The sequence below is a fragment of the Panicum virgatum genome, chromosome 1K (assembly GCF_016808335.1).
Source record: "Panicum virgatum strain AP13 chromosome 1K, P.virgatum_v5, whole genome shotgun sequence".
Taxonomy (NCBI): domain Eukaryota; kingdom Viridiplantae; phylum Streptophyta; class Magnoliopsida; order Poales; family Poaceae; genus Panicum; species Panicum virgatum.
The window spans coordinates 43,410,242-43,430,016 of NC_053136.1; the positions used below are offsets into that span (position 1 = coordinate 43,410,242).

At 40.3% G+C, this 19,775-nt stretch overlaps 3 protein-coding genes across 21 annotated transcripts; 1 reads left to right on the plus strand and 2 right to left on the minus strand.

Moving 5' to 3' along the window:
* Positions 1–794: 794 nt before the first annotated feature.
* Positions 795–9,066, plus strand: LOC120710367. 19 transcript variants are annotated; one of them, XM_039996103.1, is made up of 20 exons: positions 818–1,267; positions 3,572–3,712; positions 3,793–3,855; positions 3,968–4,021; positions 4,123–4,776; positions 4,871–5,044; positions 5,131–5,533; positions 5,649–5,758; positions 5,900–6,007; positions 6,110–6,158; positions 6,272–6,343; positions 6,426–6,697; positions 6,814–6,921; positions 7,014–7,387; positions 7,491–7,667; positions 7,765–7,863; positions 7,976–8,107; positions 8,224–8,330; positions 8,536–8,717; positions 8,812–9,047. In XM_039996103.1, exons 2-16 carry the CDS (start codon positions 3,572–3,574, stop codon positions 7,808–7,810), a joined length of 2,805 nt encoding a protein of 934 aa, XP_039852037.1. In that variant the 5' UTR covers positions 818–1,267; the 3' UTR covers positions 7,811–7,863; positions 7,976–8,107; positions 8,224–8,330; positions 8,536–8,717; positions 8,812–9,047. The 19 variants fall into 19 exon arrangements, with proteins under 19 accessions (XP_039852053.1, XP_039852077.1, XP_039852070.1 ...); XM_039996098.1 differs by having other exon boundaries at positions 819–1,267; positions 8,034–8,107; positions 8,253–8,330; XM_039996131.1 differs by having other exon boundaries at positions 811–1,267; positions 7,780–7,863; positions 8,034–8,330.
* On the minus strand, positions 9,024–14,033 carry LOC120710479. Its single transcript, XM_039996160.1, has 9 exons — positions 13,407–14,033; positions 12,986–13,111; positions 12,844–12,916; positions 12,669–12,740; positions 12,489–12,587; positions 12,018–12,092; positions 11,837–11,935; positions 9,284–11,707; positions 9,024–9,164 (listed from the first exon to the last, which is right to left on the minus strand). Exons 3-8 carry the CDS (start codon positions 12,877–12,879, stop codon positions 11,282–11,284), a joined length of 807 nt encoding a protein of 268 aa, XP_039852094.1. The 5' UTR covers positions 12,880–12,916; positions 12,986–13,111; positions 13,407–14,033; the 3' UTR covers positions 9,024–9,164; positions 9,284–11,281.
* Positions 14,034–14,729: 696 nt separating this feature from the next.
* On the minus strand, positions 14,730–17,040 carry LOC120710467 (L-type lectin-domain containing receptor kinase SIT1-like). The gene has a single exon (XM_039996152.1). The coding sequence runs from the start codon at positions 16,965–16,967 to the stop codon at positions 14,958–14,960; it is 2,010 nt and encodes a 669-aa protein (XP_039852086.1). The 5' UTR covers positions 16,968–17,040; the 3' UTR covers positions 14,730–14,957.
* Positions 17,041–19,775: the final 2,735 nt, after the last annotated feature.

A 19,775-nucleotide genomic window follows, 5' to 3' on the forward strand; every position in this document is an offset into this window, starting at 1 on the left:
AATACAACTGTGTACATTACGGTGATGGAACAAGCCCGTATCTAGATGGTCCGAGTCTCATCTAACGAGAACGAATCCGATTAGTATCTCAATGTGAAAGGAGCCTTGCGGGTACAGATGGAATGGTGGATACATCTAGCTCACTTTCATTTTATCATGAATTTTCTTGCTTTCATGTCCAGACTCCAGATTACTTTATTTGGATCAGTTTTGAGTTAATCTAGAGAGCCGGAGAAAAGAAAACTTGCATCCTTGCTGGATAGGTACCCAAGAGCTATCATCATCGTAATATGAATAGTTTGGATACATGAGGTATCATTTTTTATTTGCTGAATATTAAAACCTACTAGGTCACGATTAATACCTCACATGGTACCGCAGCAATCCAAACACTGGACATACAGGCACTTCTGCTCTTCTTTTCTTTTCCCAACCAGCCACCAACTTATAATCCTGCACCATGGCTGATAGCCACATTATGTGTTGAAGAATGCCAGCGCTGTGCTGTATCCATCGCTGCCGATAACGACGACCCTGTATCTGCCCTATTTGTCTTCATTTGCTTGCACTCTCGCTCCCGTCAGTCTATTGCGCGAGGGAACTTCATCGATATCCGGCGTGATCATATGAACGTTGCACGCCGGAAGCAATTCCGAAAGTCAACTAGCAATGCATTTTTTGTTGTACGAAACCAGCAACGAAATCATATCAGACCTGATTTTTGGAAATCCCCAAATAGTGGTTGCTGTTAGCCAGTGTCGTCAGTGTGTCACTATGTCCCAATCAAACAAGCCCCAATTTTCGAAGGTTTTTGACATCTAGCGCGACTGACCTGCAGTTTCGTAACAGGATCAGAGCGTTAGCATGTCTTGCCGTTGCCAGACGTTGCAGATTCTTCCCTTATTTGCAGCCAATCTCAAGCCTCCTTGCGTGTCTCCAGAGACGTCAATATTTGGATCTCCCGGAACAAGTAGATTCGCCGAAGGAGAAAGCTAAATCTTGCTCGAGCGTTTCTATCTGTCCCATCACTCGATTTTTTGTATCGTCCGATTTTTTTGTCTGACGCATCTGAGCCGTGTCTCTGTTTCTGCCGTTGTTTTATGTTTGTTTTTCTTTTTTTGGTTGTTGGGCCATCTTTGTCAGTGCGTAGTATTTGATTTTTTGGGAAGTGCGCTCATTTAGGAGGTGTCGGTGGCCAGATGCTTTTCACTTTTCTCATTTCATTTTCACCTTCATCCTGAAGGCTTGGTTCTCTCAGCGTGCCCAGGTAGGCGATCTCTTCAGCTCCCCATCCCCGATCCCCCCAATGTCTTTGATTCGCTGTAGATTTTCGTAGTTCACATGCGTCTGGATATGCTTTGTGTTGTCGATCTGCCTTTTAATCCTTTGGATTTTGGGGATTTTTTGTTCTAGGGCTCTTCTCGTGTCCCTCGACGTGCCCAGGTTAGGCGATTTCTTCCGCTCCCCTCTCCTGATTTTCCCCCATGGTTTGGCCATATTTGTGTTGTCGAATCTGCGCTTTAATCCTTGTGGTTCGAAACCTTCTTTGGATTTTGGGGGGATTTTTTGTTCTAGGGCTCTGTATTTTCCAGCGATCCCCACACCTCCGGTTCTCGTGTACAAGGTTTGCTCGCTTCCATACCCTCATCTGAGGGAGGTTAATGTTCCCACAGCGTTGAGGTGAGGCGATTCTTACTCGCCCCCACGCTTTCCCTGGGGAGTGATTTTTGTGCTGAGTTTGTGTATTTGGGATTTTCATTTACTCTTCTATTTTTTCGTTGATCCAGGCATACAAGCTGGGGGGGGGTGCGTTGAATCTGAGTGTTATTATAGTTTGGGCCCCGGTTGATTTGACTTCAATGCTTTTTTCTGGTGTAGTTTCATCGGCTTATCTAGTTATCATTTTTTGTCATGATGAGGTGCTTCATTTCTTAGATCAGCTAGATAGCTTGTTTTATTAGGCTTTTTCAGGTGGTTTTTTTGCTGTGATTTACTCGTCAGATTTGAGGCTAGTTTTCGCGGGGCGGGGCGGGGGGGGAGGGGGATTCCAAGCTAGAATATCTGTGAGCATTACTATGATGATTCCCTAGCAAATCGCCCCACACAAGTGTCATGACTTTTTATGCCCCCCCCCAAATTTGTTCTTCACCTAGCTTGCCTCAAAATTGATTTATGGATTCATTGATCTTTTGTATTCTCTGTGGACATAGTCGTCCCTTTGTTGAGAGGAGCTTGTGTTTTATTTTTCACATGAATCCCGTTGGTTTAATTCTCTTTGTAGTTCGGTTGTGCTGAATTTTGGTTTGACCGGATCCACGACAATGTTCCCTATTTACTCTCAGGTCATATGTGACAACAATAGGTTATTCACTCATTTTGCTTTGATCAGCAGTAGCAGAAGCACTGGTTCATGTTTTTTTGCCTGAACTCTAGTTGATCTCTAGGAGCACAACTCTACTCTATTTACTGTCTATTTGCAGGCTTGCGGCAATATCTTTAGCTCCCCTTTTCTTTTGATTTTTTAGTGACAACACCATATCATTTTTTCATCTTATCATTAGGTCACGGTACTTGGTGTCGTAGCAGGTTTTGGTTTGATAGTTTCTAGTTCTTGTGTTTTAATTTTGGTGTGCAATAATAGTAGCATGCTAGGTTTAGTTTATTCTTGGCAAGGTCATTTTCAAGTGTTTGTAAATCAATTCATGCACTATTCTTTTATCTTTGTCCCTAGTAGTTGTATGGCAATCGGAGTTTGGCTTGTCCATTTAGAACGAGAGTTTTAGTTCAGAATTTCACTTCCTGTGAAGTGTCATTTTTTTACAGGCTACAATGAGCACTATTCATTGCTTCTTTTAGTTGCTTTTATTTCAATTATTTACTTCTACCGAGTTCTATTAGAAGGTAAAAATTGCATCAGTTGGGCTCCTATTTTTTAACTAATTTGCGTAGTGTTTTGGTTTGATGTCATCAAGTGCTAGCTATGGGATTTCATTTAAGGGTGCTAACTTTAGTTCAATATACTATCAGTAGTACTAGTAAGCTCCCAGTTGTATAGATATGCTTCTGTGCACGACAATTGGTTTATTTTCTTCCAAGTTATTAGCGCAAATTTTGCCTAGTTTGTTAGGTTGTGTTTTGCCTCTGCATTGCATCAAACATTTCCAGTACATTTGTTTGTCATGCGCTGGTTAAATACATATTTCCTTAACACACACAATTTCTTTTTGAAATTTCAAAGAATATAGGTGTTCATGTGCAAGTTCATACTGCAAATAATTTATCTTTTTCCTAGTAGTTTTTGTGGTAATGACCATCAGGCCCGCTTGTGTGATCTGTTAAAAGTTCAATGTCAATCACATTACATTAACAACATACGCCAATTACATGGAGTTCCAAACTACCCATATTCGCCATAATATTTTGAGCTACTTATGCTAATTTTGGAATACGGGGGGTCAGCCCATATAATGCCCAATATTGGTATTTTTTCTGAGCCGTTGATTTGTAATCGTGTGGTTCAAAACACTGGTATGTGTGATTTGTTAATTCTTTTGATAATTTTTATTTTTAGATGGCTACTAGAAGATGTAGAGGGTTAGCTGATTGTAATAGGGCTTATATGGAACCTGAAGAAAATGATAGCTCCGAGGCCGCATCTGAATCTGATGATATTGAACTGATTGACTGTGATGTTGATTCTGATGAAATTGATGTAAGTGTCGCCCCCCTCTTAATGATAGTACCTATTTCTGTATTTTGATTAAGTTTTATGTACTTTGTTGTTTGTTGCAGGGCTCTTCTTCTAGTGATGATGTTGAATTGAAGCGCGAATTGTACAAGCAAGTTCTACTAGATGTAAGTGTTTGTTTGTCATTGTCTTCAACTTTTTTTCCCTGGATCATATTTTTAAAAATTGATGCACCCTCTAATTTTTTTAGTTCCTGATTGTTTCATTATGTGTGTATAGTTCAACAGGATTAAAGAACTTAAAAGGAAACTTAAGACGTCTTTTAGTCATCAGGTAATTCTTTTTTAGCCCCGTGCATGTTCATTCTTTTAAGGGGTTGTGTGCTTGTTATTTTTTAATTACATATCCCGCTCCCATTTCACTTCTTTTCGCAGAGAAAGAAGATGAAGTCTTCCAAGAAACCCAAAGATGCTTTCACAAGATTTTCTGTTAAAGCTTTTTCCTCAGTCATAGAAGCTCTTACTCCAGATGAGAAGATAGTCATTGAGAGATATGGTTTTGGAGCCCTACTACATTTTGATAAGTGTTTTGTCCCGAACAATTTTTCCAAATGGGTAGCCAATCTTGTTGATTACAAATCTGGAGATATAGTTCTTGATGGAAAGGTTATATCACTGACCAAGGAATCTGTTCATTCTGTTCTTGGCCTCCCTATTGGTGGATTTGCATTCCCTTCTGGTACTGTCTCAGGCAAATCTACTGTTCTTGAAAAGATTGGGAAGTCATCAATGCCCTCAGTAACTTTTTTTGTTAATAAGCTAACCAAGAACAAAGAAATTCTGCCCGATGAAGATTTTTTCATCTGTTTCATGCTTGTTGCTCTCAACACAATCTTGTGTCCGAACTCTTCTGTCTCGCTTAGCCCTAAACATTTTGTGATTTTTGCTGATGTTGAAAGAGCTAAAGAGTTTGACTGGTCAGCATATGTTCTAAATTGGCTAATTGAATCTATCAAGTTGTTCAAAAAAGGTAAATCTTCTAAAGCAACAGATTCAACAACACTCGGGGGTTGTCTGTACTGCCTTGCTGTAAGTTATTCTATTTTCTTGTTCTTTTTTCTATGTACTGTATACTTAAATTTTGTATGATTCACATTGATTTAATTATTTTCACATTGTGAAGGTCATGTATCTTGACTATGTTGACTTTGGACCTCGTCGTCCCCCTCACACATTGCCCCGCATATCTATTTGGAAAGGTGATATGATCAAGACTTATTCTGATCTTGACCTCAAGTCCCCTGGTTGTTATGGTTTTCGCCCGTTGCTGGATTATTGCGATACCTGTTATTCAAAGGTAAATGTAGGAATTGCTCACCCTCCTATATTTTTGTTTGCCCCTTCTAATTATCACTGATATGTTTGTATTTTTTTCTGTGATAGAATCCACACCTATTTGACAATCCCACGTCTGCTGCCTCCACTAATTCTGAGTTTTTGGCCATGATTGACTCAGTGTCAAGGTGTAAGCTTCCACTTGCTCTCAAGAACTCCATTGCTAAGGCTGTAGAAAATCATTGTTTAAATTGTGGACTCAGACTTGATTTGGATGTGACTGTTGTGTCAATTCTACCCTTTAATTTGCTGGCTACATTCACCACACTCTTGAAGCATGCGTCCAATGTTGATTCGAGGTCCAAGAAATTAGTTTTGGAAGTTTTGAAGATTTTCACTGAACATTTTGATGATGTTGATGTGGGTTCTCCACCTCATTTGTCTGCAAAAGATACTGCATCAGATGTGAACAATGGCACCAGAGCAAGCCCCCTAGTTCCTAATGTTTCGGGTACACATCTTCAACATTTTTTTGGCTATGCAACTACTGATCTTTTATTTTATTTAAATCTTCATTTACTTTTTTGTGTCCAATCTGACTTCTCTGCTTTATTTGGTATTATCAGGTCGCGACATTCCCATTATCTCTCCTACTGATAATACTTCCACTGCTCTGAATCCTAATCAATCTAGTATTCATTCTACCCTTCGTCTGCCAGCTTTGTGCCCAGAAAAGGTACCCTTTTGTGTTCCACTGTACTACTTTAAAATTCTATCTTTTTTACACTTCTCATATAGTAAAATTACACTTTCAATCACAACTGTAATTTGATGTACTGTTTTATTGTAATTTCTTCTATTTCTTTTTGGTTTTCAGCAACCTTCTGTTCATACCCAGTTTACTAACAAAAATTCAAATCTGCATAGCGATCATGATGGCCGCTCAGATTTGATCCCATCATCGTCAAATCTCAATTCTTCTCTGGTATGTTATGTCTAAATCTTTTTTAATGTTTCATTTTTTACATATTGTCTTCCTAACCTTTTTTAATTGTCATATTAACCTTTTTTTTAATGTGATATATAGTTGAATCAGGAACATGTTACCAAATTTTTAGACAAGTTGACTCGCATGAGTATGTAAACTGTTTCTAATTTGTTATTACTTCTTTTCTTTTTCAAATCTCTTATTTTTATTAATTTTTTATACCTCTAATACTGTTGATTGTACTTTTTAATTTTTTATTAGGAAATTCTCCTGCTACTCCTAAATCAAGCAGTAAAGATTTTATACGCCCAGCCAGCAGTTGTCCTCCTAGCTGTAAGTTTATTAGGAAATTCTCCTGCTACTTTTACAATTCATTTTTAATTTTGTATAACACCTTTTTGTTGCTTTTTTTTAGGGTTCGCTGAGGAAAAGCTGAGGGTTGCCAATTCTAAGCTTAGTACCGGCAAGTCAGTCTTCCAATCTGGTGTTGGGTCTCTTCGGACTGCTCTTCATGACATTTCCAATGGCAATATGTTTGGTACTCAACATTCTCGCAATCCAACTCCCAACAGTTGCAATCGTGATCTTGGCAAAGATATCATCATGCTTGAAGATGATGTTGAATTTGTACCAGATTCCTATTCACCTAATTCCAGACCTTCTAAGAGTGGAGCTATGCGTGATAAGGTATTATTTGTACGATTCCTATTTTTTTCATCTAGTTTGTAGCTGAGTTCCTTTTTTTATCCTTCATGTATTTTCATTTATATAATGTATGCTTACATTTATCCACATACATTCAGGAGGATTCTCCCCCTAGATTTACACCAAATTTGTCAAGCAAACGCCCATCTTCTACTTCTAATCGTAATGTCTCTTTTGCTTTGCCATCCAAAACTTTGGAACTACAGGTATTTATTTTTTATTTTTTATTTTTTAATCTAGTTCAGCATTATCGTTTTTCTTTTTTGCATCTTTTTTAATGTCGATCTTTTCTTTTCAGAAATCTCCTAAGGTTCAAGTCTTGAGGGAAGCTAGTTTGGTTCAGACAGTTCGCAGTATGACTAGAAGGTCTGATGAAATGTACAATAAGAAATTCTCTGCAACGCCAAGTAGCAAGGCAACTCCATTTTTGTCTACTACCCCTACTGCTCTTGATGATGCATCAACCAACTCTTCATATGGTTTGCCTAGATATCAGCATAGAGATTCTTCAACTGGTGGCAAAGTTCCAATTCATGGTCCAAGAAGAGTTGTTAAGCCTGGCCCTCTCTTCAACATTGACTTTGAAACAACAAAGAAAAAGATTTCTGTGTCTAAATCAGAGTTGAGGAACTATAAAGCTATATGCAATCTTGCCACTTCCCAGTTCAGCAAGTATGTACACTAAATTGTATATGTCAATATTGATTAGTATATACTTTTTTAGCAGCTGCTGATATGCTTCACTGTTTTCTTTTTAAATAAATTTTGGTGGCAGTGAGGATGCAGTTTCAATTGCTAAAGTTCATTGCATTTTTTGGTCTCTTGGAGAATCTTTGAAACCAGGCGGATTAGTCAATTCCTTTGTAGTTTCAGTATTTTGCTACAGTCTTTACATGAATCCAGCTAGGGCCCAGATGTCTCCAAGTCTCATTATTTTTTTGCCAACATTGGTGTATGTATCAAATTTTATTGTTTTTAAAAATGCCCCCAGCTTTGTTCACCTTTTCATTGAAATAACATCAAATTTTTTTCATTGTGTTTGCTGACAGGAGAACTTGTACAAGGATTATGATGATGCCAACCAAGATACCATAGCTCGTGCTTTCAAAAGATCCTCGAGGAGTAGACCTCTTAATCATTCCAACAATGTATGTTTTCTCTTTTTATAAATTTTTTTCATTTGTTTATTTTCCTAATGCAGTTGTAACTTTAAATTTTAAAATTCATTCATATTTCAATTTTTAAATTTTCCTAATGCAATTGTACTTCCCAATTTGCATCAATGACCATTGGTTTGTATTCGTGGTTGATATTAAAGATCGCAAGTTTGTCTTTTTGGATTCTTTGTACCACAAAGATCATGAATTTCAGGGAATTGCAAGAGATCGATTGGTTAGTTATTATTTATTCTTTTTTTAGTGTAGACATTTTGTTAATCTTTTTGTTTGTATATAGACATTATTATTAATTTATCTTTTTCCAATGCCACTTGTTTTGTATTTTTTCATATTCCTTCCTTTCAACTTTACTGGGATAGATTTGTGCAAGTTGGAATGGGTTTTGATGAGTATGAGGTCTTTTATCCTGATGTGCCCCTTCAACCATCAGATAATATGTATGTAACTCTATCTTGTATGCTAATAACAGCTGGGTATTCAAAAATTTACAGTCCACGGTTACTGTAACTTTTTATCTAATGCACTGTAATTTTCCATTTATGTTCAAGTATACTACAGTTGATATGACAAGTTCCAGATTTTTCCGAATGCAAAAATTTTCTCATATGATTGTATCTACAATTTTTATTATTAATTTTTCAGTGCTGATTTTGGCATTTATGCGATGATGTTTCTTCAATGTTGGAAGTCTCCAAGATCTGTTTTGCGCAACATATTTGATTCTTCTGACATTCCAATTATAAGAGTTAAAATTGCCAATGATCTACTATTTCTCCCTGGAAATTCTGGAATGAAAAATCGTGTTATAGAATATGAGTTCTAAGGTACACGTACATTCCAAGAATCATGTTATGCATATGTTTTGGGTTTATAAATTAACTGTGTACATATTTTTTGTGCATTTTATGTTGGCTTCAGGAAGGCAAGCATTGAAGATCAGCAGCTTTCATCGCCTCAACATCAACTCGAAGCTCAAGAAACATGTTTTAGCTTACAGATCACACTGAAAACTATAGTAGCGTAGTACTAGTACTGTTTCCAGTTCGGAAATCGCAGAATCTGGAATACTAGGTATTAAATACTTTTTGTAATAACAAACAACACTTCTCCTCAATTACTGTTGAAGACTAGTTCACAAACATTATGATCTCTAATACTTCTATTACTTTTCTATTTTTGTCCGGTCTCCCCCCACTCGCACTGTTTACTTGGTCTTCCAGTTACATCTTCATCTCCTTTCTTCATTTTCTTGGTGGCCCTTGCACTTGGACCTGCAATACAGAAATATGTAACATTTTGTTAGTTTTTTTATTTTCATGCCCACCTCATCTGCTTTTTTGCCTTTTTATTTGAATATTTTAATTCAATATATTTTTTGGTAGACACTTACCTGTTGCTTTCTGCTTCTTTGGTTGTTTCTTCTTTTGCTCTTTTGCCATCTTTCTTCTAATTTCTTCTATCATCGGTTTCATCCTTGTGGGCAGTGAAGGTCTGCCTTTCTGTTTCACCTTTTCAGGGTCTTCAAGGTGTCCAAGTTCATGTAAGTTTGCTGAACTCGCTTATGCCATACTACCATTATCTTGCATTCTTGATTGATGAGTCTGTGTTTGTTGCAGTGGTGTACTAAGCAACTCATCAAGGGTCTTGTCTATTCTCTCAAATTCTTCACTCACTGCATAGCCTCATCTGTCTTTGAAGCTTTAGAATTTATTAGTGCAGCTTTCCGCGACAGTATATTGTATCTAAGCATCTCATGTGTTTTAGGAACTATTTCTGGAAGTGGCAAATTCATCTTCTTGTCTTTCTTTCTCCATCGATTAATTATATATTTCTCAGGAATGTCATTGATTTCTTCCTCAACGATCACCTTTAGTATGTGTGAACATAGGATGCCATCCTTATTGAATTTGCCACATATGCAGCTAAATTCCTCTCTGCCTTTTGTGAGCTCTGTCAACACAATGTACTTCCTTAGTCTGTATGGTTTGTAAATTTTGTTACTCTTGGGCCAAACTTCAAAGCACTTCCCTTTCTCTGTTTCTTTATATTTGAGTCTCTCTGTTTGTTGTAGCTCATACTGAAATTTTCTGAATATGTTCTTGTTATACAAATACATGGCTTGTTTTTCAACATTGTAGCCATACATGAGCTCCTTGGGTCTTTTTTCTCTGCTTTGATTGTCTGCTATATCTTCTTTAATGTTAATTCCATCCACTATTCTTTGGAACTCTCTTAGGAAACTTATTATACTATAAGTTTGACTGACATTCTCTTTAACCCTTGCATTTGTCCCTTCGCTCCTATCTGTGCTCTAGATAAATGGAAAGAAATCATCCTTGAAGTATACAGGTATGAACCTTTCTCTGTTTTCCCACATTTTAGTGAAGTATTTGTTGTTTTGAAGCTCTTTGTCTGCAATCATTTTCTGCCAAAGATGTTCAAATTCATGTGTTGTTAGTGAGTAGTTTATGATGTCCTCAAATTCTTCTTGTAGCTCTTCTTTTACAGCAAAACATCTGCCATTCTTGTTGTAACACTTGTATTTTATGTGGAAGAAACAGTTTTTGTGTCTTGTATTTGGCATCACCTCTTTTATAGCTGCCCTCATCGCCTTGTCTTGATATGTTATTATTGATTTGGGATGTTTCCCACCCATTGATTCTAGGAATATCTCAAATATCCAAACGAATGTGTCTATCTTTTCATCTGAAAAAAACGCACACCCAAACATGCATGTATGTCCATGACCTGTCACACCGCAAAATGGAGCAAATGGAAGGTTGTATTTGTTTGTCATATATGTGGTATCAAAGCTAACACAATCCCCATACTCTGCATAATATTTCAGTGATGAGCCTTCTCTCCAAAAATAAGTTTTTGACTTTCATATCATCATCCACATCAAATTTGTAGAAAAATGTAGGATCTTTAGCTTTTCTATTTCTAAAGTATTCCAAGGCCTTGGACATATCATTTCCAGTCACCTCTCGATTGATTTTTGTCCTGTAGTTTGCTACATCTTTATTCTTATATGGTAGTGCAAGGAGGCCTCCTCTCAGATATGATAGAATTGATATCATTTTTCTTGTTGGGATATTATTGTCATTCAATGTTCTTATCATTGCTTTTTCCATATCTGTCATGTACTTCCTGCCACTGAAAAGTTGATTCCTATTGCCAGGGCTGAGCTCATGATTGTGATCAAGGTCTAGCCTGATAATTCTCCATATACCATTGATCTCCTTGACCACCATTACAACTGGGCAATTTGTTTTGACCTGGACATTTGTTTTTCTCTTCGGTCCTTTCTGAGCCACTGCTGCAATTATTTCATGTTTAGTTTCTTCTTTCCTTTCTTGTTTACTTTCTTTTCCATAGCGATGACATTTCATTTCCACCTTGAAATTTTCACCTTTCCTTTTTTGTGTGTCGTTCTAGCTGTATGGGTAGTAACTACTTCAAAACCTGCAATAAACCCATAGAAGCTGAAGAAATGATGAGCAGCATTCCTATCTTTAAATTCCATTCCAATCTGCGGAGTATATTTGCTCTCAGTGTCTGCATTGTTCCCTTCAGCTGCTGCCTTTTGCTCACTGCGAATGAAATCTTCAATTTCTTCCTCTGTAAGTTCCTGGCTCCCTCTGGTTGTATCCGCATCATTTTCTGTTTCTGTGTTTGATTTAGCTCCACCAATGTTTATGCCAGTGCAACCAGATCCTGTGTCAATCTCCACATTGTCCACTCTCATTTGATTGAATATGTCTTCTCTCCAGTTGTTGTTGTAGGTAGCAGTCTCTGAATCTGTAGTTTCATCCTACACCAATTTTGATCAGTATGTCAATAGTCATTCAATTTACTATTTTTAAAAGTTACTCACGGAACTTTTATCTTTTGAATATTGGAACTACCCAAATCCATATTATTTTTTTGTACAACCAATTACCTGTGTATGTTTATGTCCAAAACTCGGTGTCCATTCTCTTGAATGTGCATATTCTGCCTCATGCAAAAAGCTTTGCTCAACATTTTTTACTGGCCCCTCCTGTAAAAAGATATTTGTGTTGTATTAATATGTTGTGGGATCTTTCTAATTTATTTTTGTCTTCACAAATGACAAAACTTACCTCTGACATAGCTTCTTTATTTGCTCTGTTCTTCATAATATCATCATTTTCACTTGCCAAGCTATACATGGTAACCTTTTCATATTGAATGAAAAAAAGTGAGAAACATTCACTTATCACTTTTGCCAAGCTGCTTTTTATGTGAAATCTCATGCACTGTTCATTTTTTTCTAGTTACAGTTGTTTAAACATGAATTTACAGGCCACATGTACTGTAATTTCTATGGGTTCAAACTGTAATTTCATACAGGTTCAACTATAATATAGTTTAATACAACATGGTGGTTCTAACTGTAGTAAGTATTTGATATATTTTGTTGTTCACATGTTATTTGATTATATATGAATTTTCTGTAATTTTTTTGAATAATTTTTTTTGAATCTTTGAACTACCCATATCCACTTTATTTTTTGTTTGAGCAATTAGTGTCCCCCAGGTGCTCCCCTCAAATGTGATGCATATATTATTACCTCTGTATGTTTATGTCCAAAACTCGGTGTCCAGTCTCTCGAATGTGCATATTCTGCCTCATGCAAAAGCTTTTGCTCAATAATTTTTGTTGTGCCACCCTGCAAAAAGATGTTTGCTTGGTATTAATACATTGTGGGATCTTCATAATTTTTTTGGTCTACATAAATGACGAAACTTACCTCTGATACATCTTTATCTGCTATGTTGTTCAGAATATCATCATTTTCAGTTGCCAAGCTGTACATGGTAACCTTCATTTTGAATGAAAAAAGTCAAAAATATTTCTTATAGTTATGTTAGTATCATTTTGCAATTTATTCAATTTCCATTCTTGTTTTTAGAGAAGCCTTTTACCCCTATATTCTTCACGGGCTGAATCATTCCCTTCATAGATTTCAGAAGGATTGCAGTGCTCAGTTATAATCCCCTGCATAGTAAAATAAATATTATTCACCTTTTTTGTATGAAGTACCACTCTGCTTTTATATAAGCATACCTCAAAACCACAAGGCCGAGTCAACATTTCCACAAAACTCATTTGTTGCCCCTGTTGGACTTCATTTGTCTTGTCCTGTTCTTGTGAATTTTTAATCTGCTCTATCAGTAGCCCTGTGTATGATCCCTGCAAAGAGAAATTGACATGTGCTTATATTTTACGTTTTCACTTCATTTTTTTATCATTCTTTTAATTAAATTTGTAAAGATCGTACTGGTTGACTGTTCAAAATAATTTTGTTTAAATAGTCATTCAAACTGAGACCATCCCCTCCTTGTTGGGCTTCATAATTCACCATCGGATAACAAAAAGATTTGTGTCAACACTACATTTCACAACTGTTTTCTTAACCTGAATAAGTCAGCATTTCTTGTCTATGTATTTTGCTCATGATATTATAGTTATGGACACCTTTTTTTACCTGCACATTTGTCTGTGTAATTACTTCAAGTCGACTATCATTTTGCAAGTTCTGCATCTACCAGAATTCCTCTGCAATAGTTGCTGGTCTGCCACCCTGTATAGAGATTGAAGTTATTGAAATAATTGTCATGCCTAGTACTATCACAGCACTCATGAAACTGTAAATCAAGTAACAGGTTTTTAATGGTCTTTCTGACATGATGCTATATTGCATTTGCCAAAACCTAGTACATGCGTAGTATATTTTGATTTTGTTCATGTTGTCTTTTTTCTAGTATTTGTACATGCCAGCTTAACTGCGATTTTATTTTAAAATGATCTGTATATCATGTCAGATTCTACTGTAATGTAGTTCATGTACAAGGATAAAGTAATTTTTCTGACAGAAACAATCTACTTATGTGTGCTATTTTTTCTGTGTGTTTGTATCAGGGTGGAGAAGGATTTTTCTCTCTTTTTCTATGAATCTACCTTTTTGTGACTACTGATAGAGGGATGAACAGCAAATTAGCTAATTGGCATGGCAAAACAAGTTATGAGAGAGGGATGGACTCGAAATTAGCTAATTTGGCATCTCAAAACAAGTAAGCTACATCTCTAACCTGCTCAATTGCTGATGTTGACTGGCCCTGCTGTTCATCGATGCTCTCTTGTTGCATGTCGCCTATGGATTGTTTGTTTTCCATTGTTTTTTGCCGGCGTTATATCCCATAATCTCTGGATCGGTTCGCCATAATTTGCCTTGGCTCCTAGATCTTCTTTTTCTTTCTCCGATCGATCTTTTGCTTCGCAGACAAGTTCTTTTTTTTCATTTACGTTTTCGCCCTTCCTTCTTCTTCCAGCTATCGGTTGTCACATTTGATTTTGGGCCCAGCTTACGGGCTTGCTCTATTTGTTGGGCTCAATTTTTTTTCCACCTCATCCATGACATCTCATTTTGTTTGGGCCTCATCTTTTTTCATTCAGGTTTTGGGCCTCTTATTTTTATGTACCTAGTCTTTTTTTAGTGGGCCTCCATTTATTTCCATATTCCCAATTCATTCTTTTTAGTCATTTTATTTATCGCTTTTTTATGTGAAACCTCCCGCAATGTTCATTTTTCTTTATTTTTGTTAGTTACAGTTGTTTAGACATGAATTTACAAGCCACATGTACTGTAATTTTTATGGGTTCGAACTGTAATTTCTTCCATATTTAACTGTAGTAAATATTTCATATATTTTTTGTTGTTCATATGTAATTTGATTAAATATGAATTGTTCTATTCATATATAATTATTTATCTTTTTTCTATTCTCTTTCTGCTAATTTTTAGCAGCCGTTGATCTATGATCCTGTGGTTTGTTTTTTTCAAGTGACAGCTTTGCTTGCATCACTCGATTTTTTGGTCTACCAAAAAAACAGGTGCTGTGGCAAACCAAATTACTCGAGTGATTATTTGTCCTAAACTGCTCGAGTCCCAGGTAGACAGCTCCTTCGCCGAATCAACATCGCAGCTGACTACCTGGTTTCCAGAGATGTCAAGGATGAAGATTCCTTCGCAGCCTGCTCATCTTGCTGCAGGGACGTCAGAGATGTTGCCGGCTACGGTCGATGGCGAAGAGTGTGGGTTGAGCACCTGGTTCCGCATCAGAGCCTGCAGGTTGAAGCCTAGGTGCAGGTGAGCCTCCGACAGCTCCGGGAGCGGCGCGCTCCCATCCAGGAACTGCGTGATCTGCCGGATGCCGGGGCGCGCCCCGGGCAGCGGATGCGAGCACAGCAGGCTCAGCTTCAGCACCAGGCCCGCTTCTTCCACGGCGAAGTCACCCCGAAGGCGCGGGTCGACGGCGTCGGCCACCGTCCCTCGGCGCCACTGCTCGGCCACCCAGTCTACCAGCAGGTGGTGGTCGCCGTGCTCGTCCTCCACGACCGCCCGCCGCCCGCAGGCGACCTCCAGCATGAACACGCCCAAGGCGAACACGTCGGATGCCTTGGATGCCCTGCCGGTGTGGCCGAGCTCCGGCGCGAGGTACCCCATTGTGCCAACCACGTGCGTGGTGTGCGGGTCGGTGCCATGGTCATACAGCCTCGCCAGGCCGAAGTCGCCTAACCTCCCGTTCATCTCGGCGTCGAGGAGCACGTTGCTCGCCTTGATGTCCCGGTGCAGAACCACCTGCTCCCAGTCTTCGTGGAGGTACAGCAAGCTGCACGCGACGCCTCTGATGATTCTGAACCTCTGGCCCCAATTCAGAATAAGACTGTTTCGATGGTGCAGGAACTTGTCGAGGCTGCCATTGGGCATGTAATCGTAGACCAGCAGGAGCTCACCCTGTCGCCGGCAGTAGCCAAGCAGCTGGACAAGGTTTCGGTGCCGGAGTCGGCCAATGGTGGCCACCTCGGCGACGAACTCCTTCATCCCCTGCCTCGATTCATGGGACACCTTCTTCACCGCAACCTCCACGCCGGACACGGGAAGCACACCCCTGTACACCCTCCCGAATCCGCCGATGCCAAGCAGGCGCTCGTCGCAGAAGCCGCTGGTCGCGTGGAACAAATCCTTGTACGAGAATCGGTGCGGGCCGAACGTGGCCTCCCAGTCCTCTTTAAGCTCCGCGTACTTGTGCCACCGCCGGCGGATCACGAGGACAGCGATGACCAATGCCAGCACGAGCGCCGCAGACGCAATCGGCAACACGATCTCGAGTGTCTTCGACGGATCAGGCTTGGGGATCGCCACCGGCAAGGCTGGCAGCTTGGAAATGTTCAGCGGCGGGGCTGGGCCGTCGTCCATCTTGAAGCTCCAGGCGAGCACGTAGTGGCGACTGGAGACGACGCCGGTGGACGACGAGAAGCCGACGAAGGCCTCTTCGCCCTCGATGATCGCCGAGAGATTCACCGTGGTGGAGAGCAGCGGCTTCCTGGGCTTGGGCAGCTCGAGGGGAGCCATGGTGACGTTGACCAGCGAGGCGCGCGCGTCGAAGTCCACCCAGACCTGCGCCGCTGTGCGGTTCAGCAGGCTCATGTTCCGGAACGCGCCGGTGCCGTCGTCGTAGTAGCCCGCGTTGACGGCGACCCGGGACACGAGGCCGTTCACGTTGATCCCGACGTGGTTGTCGCTCATGTCCCCGAACTCGGCGTTGACGATGGTGTCGAGCTCGACGGCAAGGAAGTGGTTGGTGGCGTTGCCGTTGTTGGCCGCGTTGGCCAGGCCCATGTACTGGCTCTGCAGCGCCGCCGAGAAGTCCTTGCTCTTGGCCACGACGAAGGCCAGGCCGGGGCTGCTCAGGTCGGCGTACTCGCTGGCGATGCCGAACACGAGGGCGGCCGAGAAGGACCGCGCGCCGCCGCCGCCGCTCGCCGCGTCGCGGTGGAACCGCAGAGGGGAAGGGTAGAAGGCGTGGCCCTTGAGCAGGGTCGTGCCGTTCGTCAGCCGGAGGAGGCCGTCCGCGGTGACCGCGGCTGTGCCGTCGAGCGTGAGGTTCGCGCCGGCGAAGCCGTCGAAGGTGAACTGGTCAACCGCCGCGGCCGCCAGACGAAGGCGATGGAGAGTCAGGAAGAGAAGCAATGCAGCGTGGGTCATGATTGGTATTCTAAGAGCTAGGAAGAACGGAACGATCAGTGTGATTAGACCATGTTTTAGGTTATCCTAGATATTCTCATTGACTAGTGATGGAAGACGATTAGTCTGCTGTCACCGGAGTTCTTAAAATTTGATCTAGATAATTTAAGAATCAAGTACTAAAAAAATCAGACTCTAATAAGTAGAGATTAAATTGAATTATGAAGAGACTACTATGACTATGATCCGTTACCATCTCTAGCTGTCTTTTTTTTTTTGAAAGCACAGAGCACTGCCACTATCAACTGTGCTATTGGTCTTTGCGTTAGCCAATTGTCTTCTCAATTCCTTCAGCATGATCTACAAAAAAAATTAGAAAAAAAATATAGTAGAAACCAGAGGATAATGCTAGACCAAAAACTGATGTAGTCATCGTTGCACGGTCACCCATGAAAGATACGGTTCTGCTAACTAATCATCTACTTCCTCTGTCTCAATTAACTGTCGTCCATGGTTTGACTTAATTGTAGAAAATATGTGCAATATTTGTATTTCTAAATAAATTTATTAAAAAATTCAAATATCTATCTAACGATATTAATTATGTAACACAAATTTTATATTTTTAATATATATTAGTCACGGCTGTTTCTCGAGAAGCGACGATAGATATTTAGATAGAGATGCAGTAGAACTCCATATAGACCTACTACTACTCTGCTTGTGTTGTCCTATACTTGTCTCATTCGGCCATTATTTCTTGTCTATCTGCATTTCTTCAGACAGACGGCCCACCATTGTGAAATAAGAGCCCAGCCCACTGGTCACTGGTCACTAGTAAACAAGATGACAACCTCGACGGAAGAGAGAACCCTTTATTCCTTTAAGTTCGAAATTTGGGGGGGGGGGGGGGGGGGGGGGGGGGGTCTGCAAATATTAGAAGTCACAAGTGTTATTAGCAGTCAAAAAAAATTCGTTGCAGAGCAAAAATTTTCGTTGCTAGAACAATTGAAAAAATGTTCTAAAATAAAAAAATATTCCACAACAAATTTGACTAAATTATATATGTGGGCCGGTTTGTTAGATCACTTTAGACTCAAAACACGGAATTTAGAGGAGAAGGATGCTCATGTGACAGGTCTCGGGATCACAGCGCCAGGGGGGGGGGGGGGTGAGGGCTGGCGCCTACATGGGAAGGAAATGAAATTCCCATCGTAGACCAAATTGTTCGCCTTCCTCTCGTCACAATCCAAACGATTGAGGGGCGGTGACTTTTTAGAGAAGTTTCAAGAGGCGGTGAGCAAAGGGACAGAAAAGGAACTGGCGTGAAGCGAGGCGAGCGGGATGACAGAGCACGAGATCTGCAGCCTCCCTGACGTGCTGCTCCTCCAGATCGTCACTGTGTTCGGCTGGCTGGTGTTAGTGGCTGGTACTGATTTTTTTGTGAGAGAAAAATATTGTTGGCCGGCTGGTGCTGATGACTGGTGTTGATTTTATGTGAGAGAGAAATACTGTTGACTAGATGCAAAATGCACTGAACAGAGCCCGTGTACAGATACTCCCTCGAGGCCTTCCTCCACTGCCACCCCATCACGGTCCTCATCTAGGGTGTTGACACCGTCGTCCGCGGAATAAGCAACAAGGAACTCAGGATCCCCGGCTCCTATCTTCACTCTCCACGACTGTTTAGATGTACAGCTTTTGGAACAATAGATTTGAACTTTGTTTAGATGTATAAAGTTTTGGGTGTAAAATATTGTAACACTTTCGTTTGTATTTGGTAATTATTGTTCCGTCATAGATTAACTAGACTCAAAAGATTCATCTTGAAAATTATAGACAAACTATGTAATTAGTTATTTTGTTTAACTATATTTAATATTTCATGCATGCGTTAAAAGATTTAATGTGATGGAGAATCTTGTAAAATTTTAAAATTTTGAAGGAAACTAAACAAGAAAGAGAGAAATGTGGGATGTCAGCTCGGAGAGAACATGAAAAAGGGACACGAAAATCGAGATCTACCATAGCTGTATTGTCGTACTGGTAGCTGCAAGTCTGCAATGTACCTGTGTGCACATATTTTAATTTTTTTTAAAGTTTTGTTCAATGGCCAGGATGCACGCACATGAAAGATAATAAATTCATAATGATGCACATGAGCACATTTTCTATTCCAAGAACAATCTCAAAGTTGTTTATTATTAAAGATGCACATATATTCCAAGAACAACCTCAAAGTTGTTTATTATTAAAGATTCACATATATTTATCATGATAAAAGATGCACATCTCGGCGAGTGGCGGCAGGGGGATCGCGAAGGGGACAGGGCAGCAGCCCGCTGGGGGCACAGGCAACGTGCTCGTCCCTCGGCGACGGCTCGCCTCTCCCAAGCTCGGCTCTCTCCCTCGCGGGATAGCAGGAAAGGCTCGGCTCGGCTCCCTTCCGCAGACGCAGAAGCTGTCGCCGTCGGATTTGGTTCGTGGGCAGGTGACATGAATCGGAAATGGGGTTGCACAGGGGGCTTCCATACACCCGGTGTACCCCCCATTTTTTTTCCCACGTAGGTGGCCGAGAGGGACCGGCCCAGCCGCCGCTCGCCGTGAGGGCAACTCCACTGTATTGCACCCTACCTTGTGCTAATATGGGACCCACATATGGAGTGATAGCTTAGCAAAAAATGCTCCAATGTATAGCATTATTTTCTGTCCAAAGTAGGTCCCACGTTCATATTAGTTAATACAAAAAATTCTCTCTTCTCTCTTGAACAATGACATATACTATATTCTTTGATTCCCTATTCTCTCTCTGACAGTGGGACCTTGCAT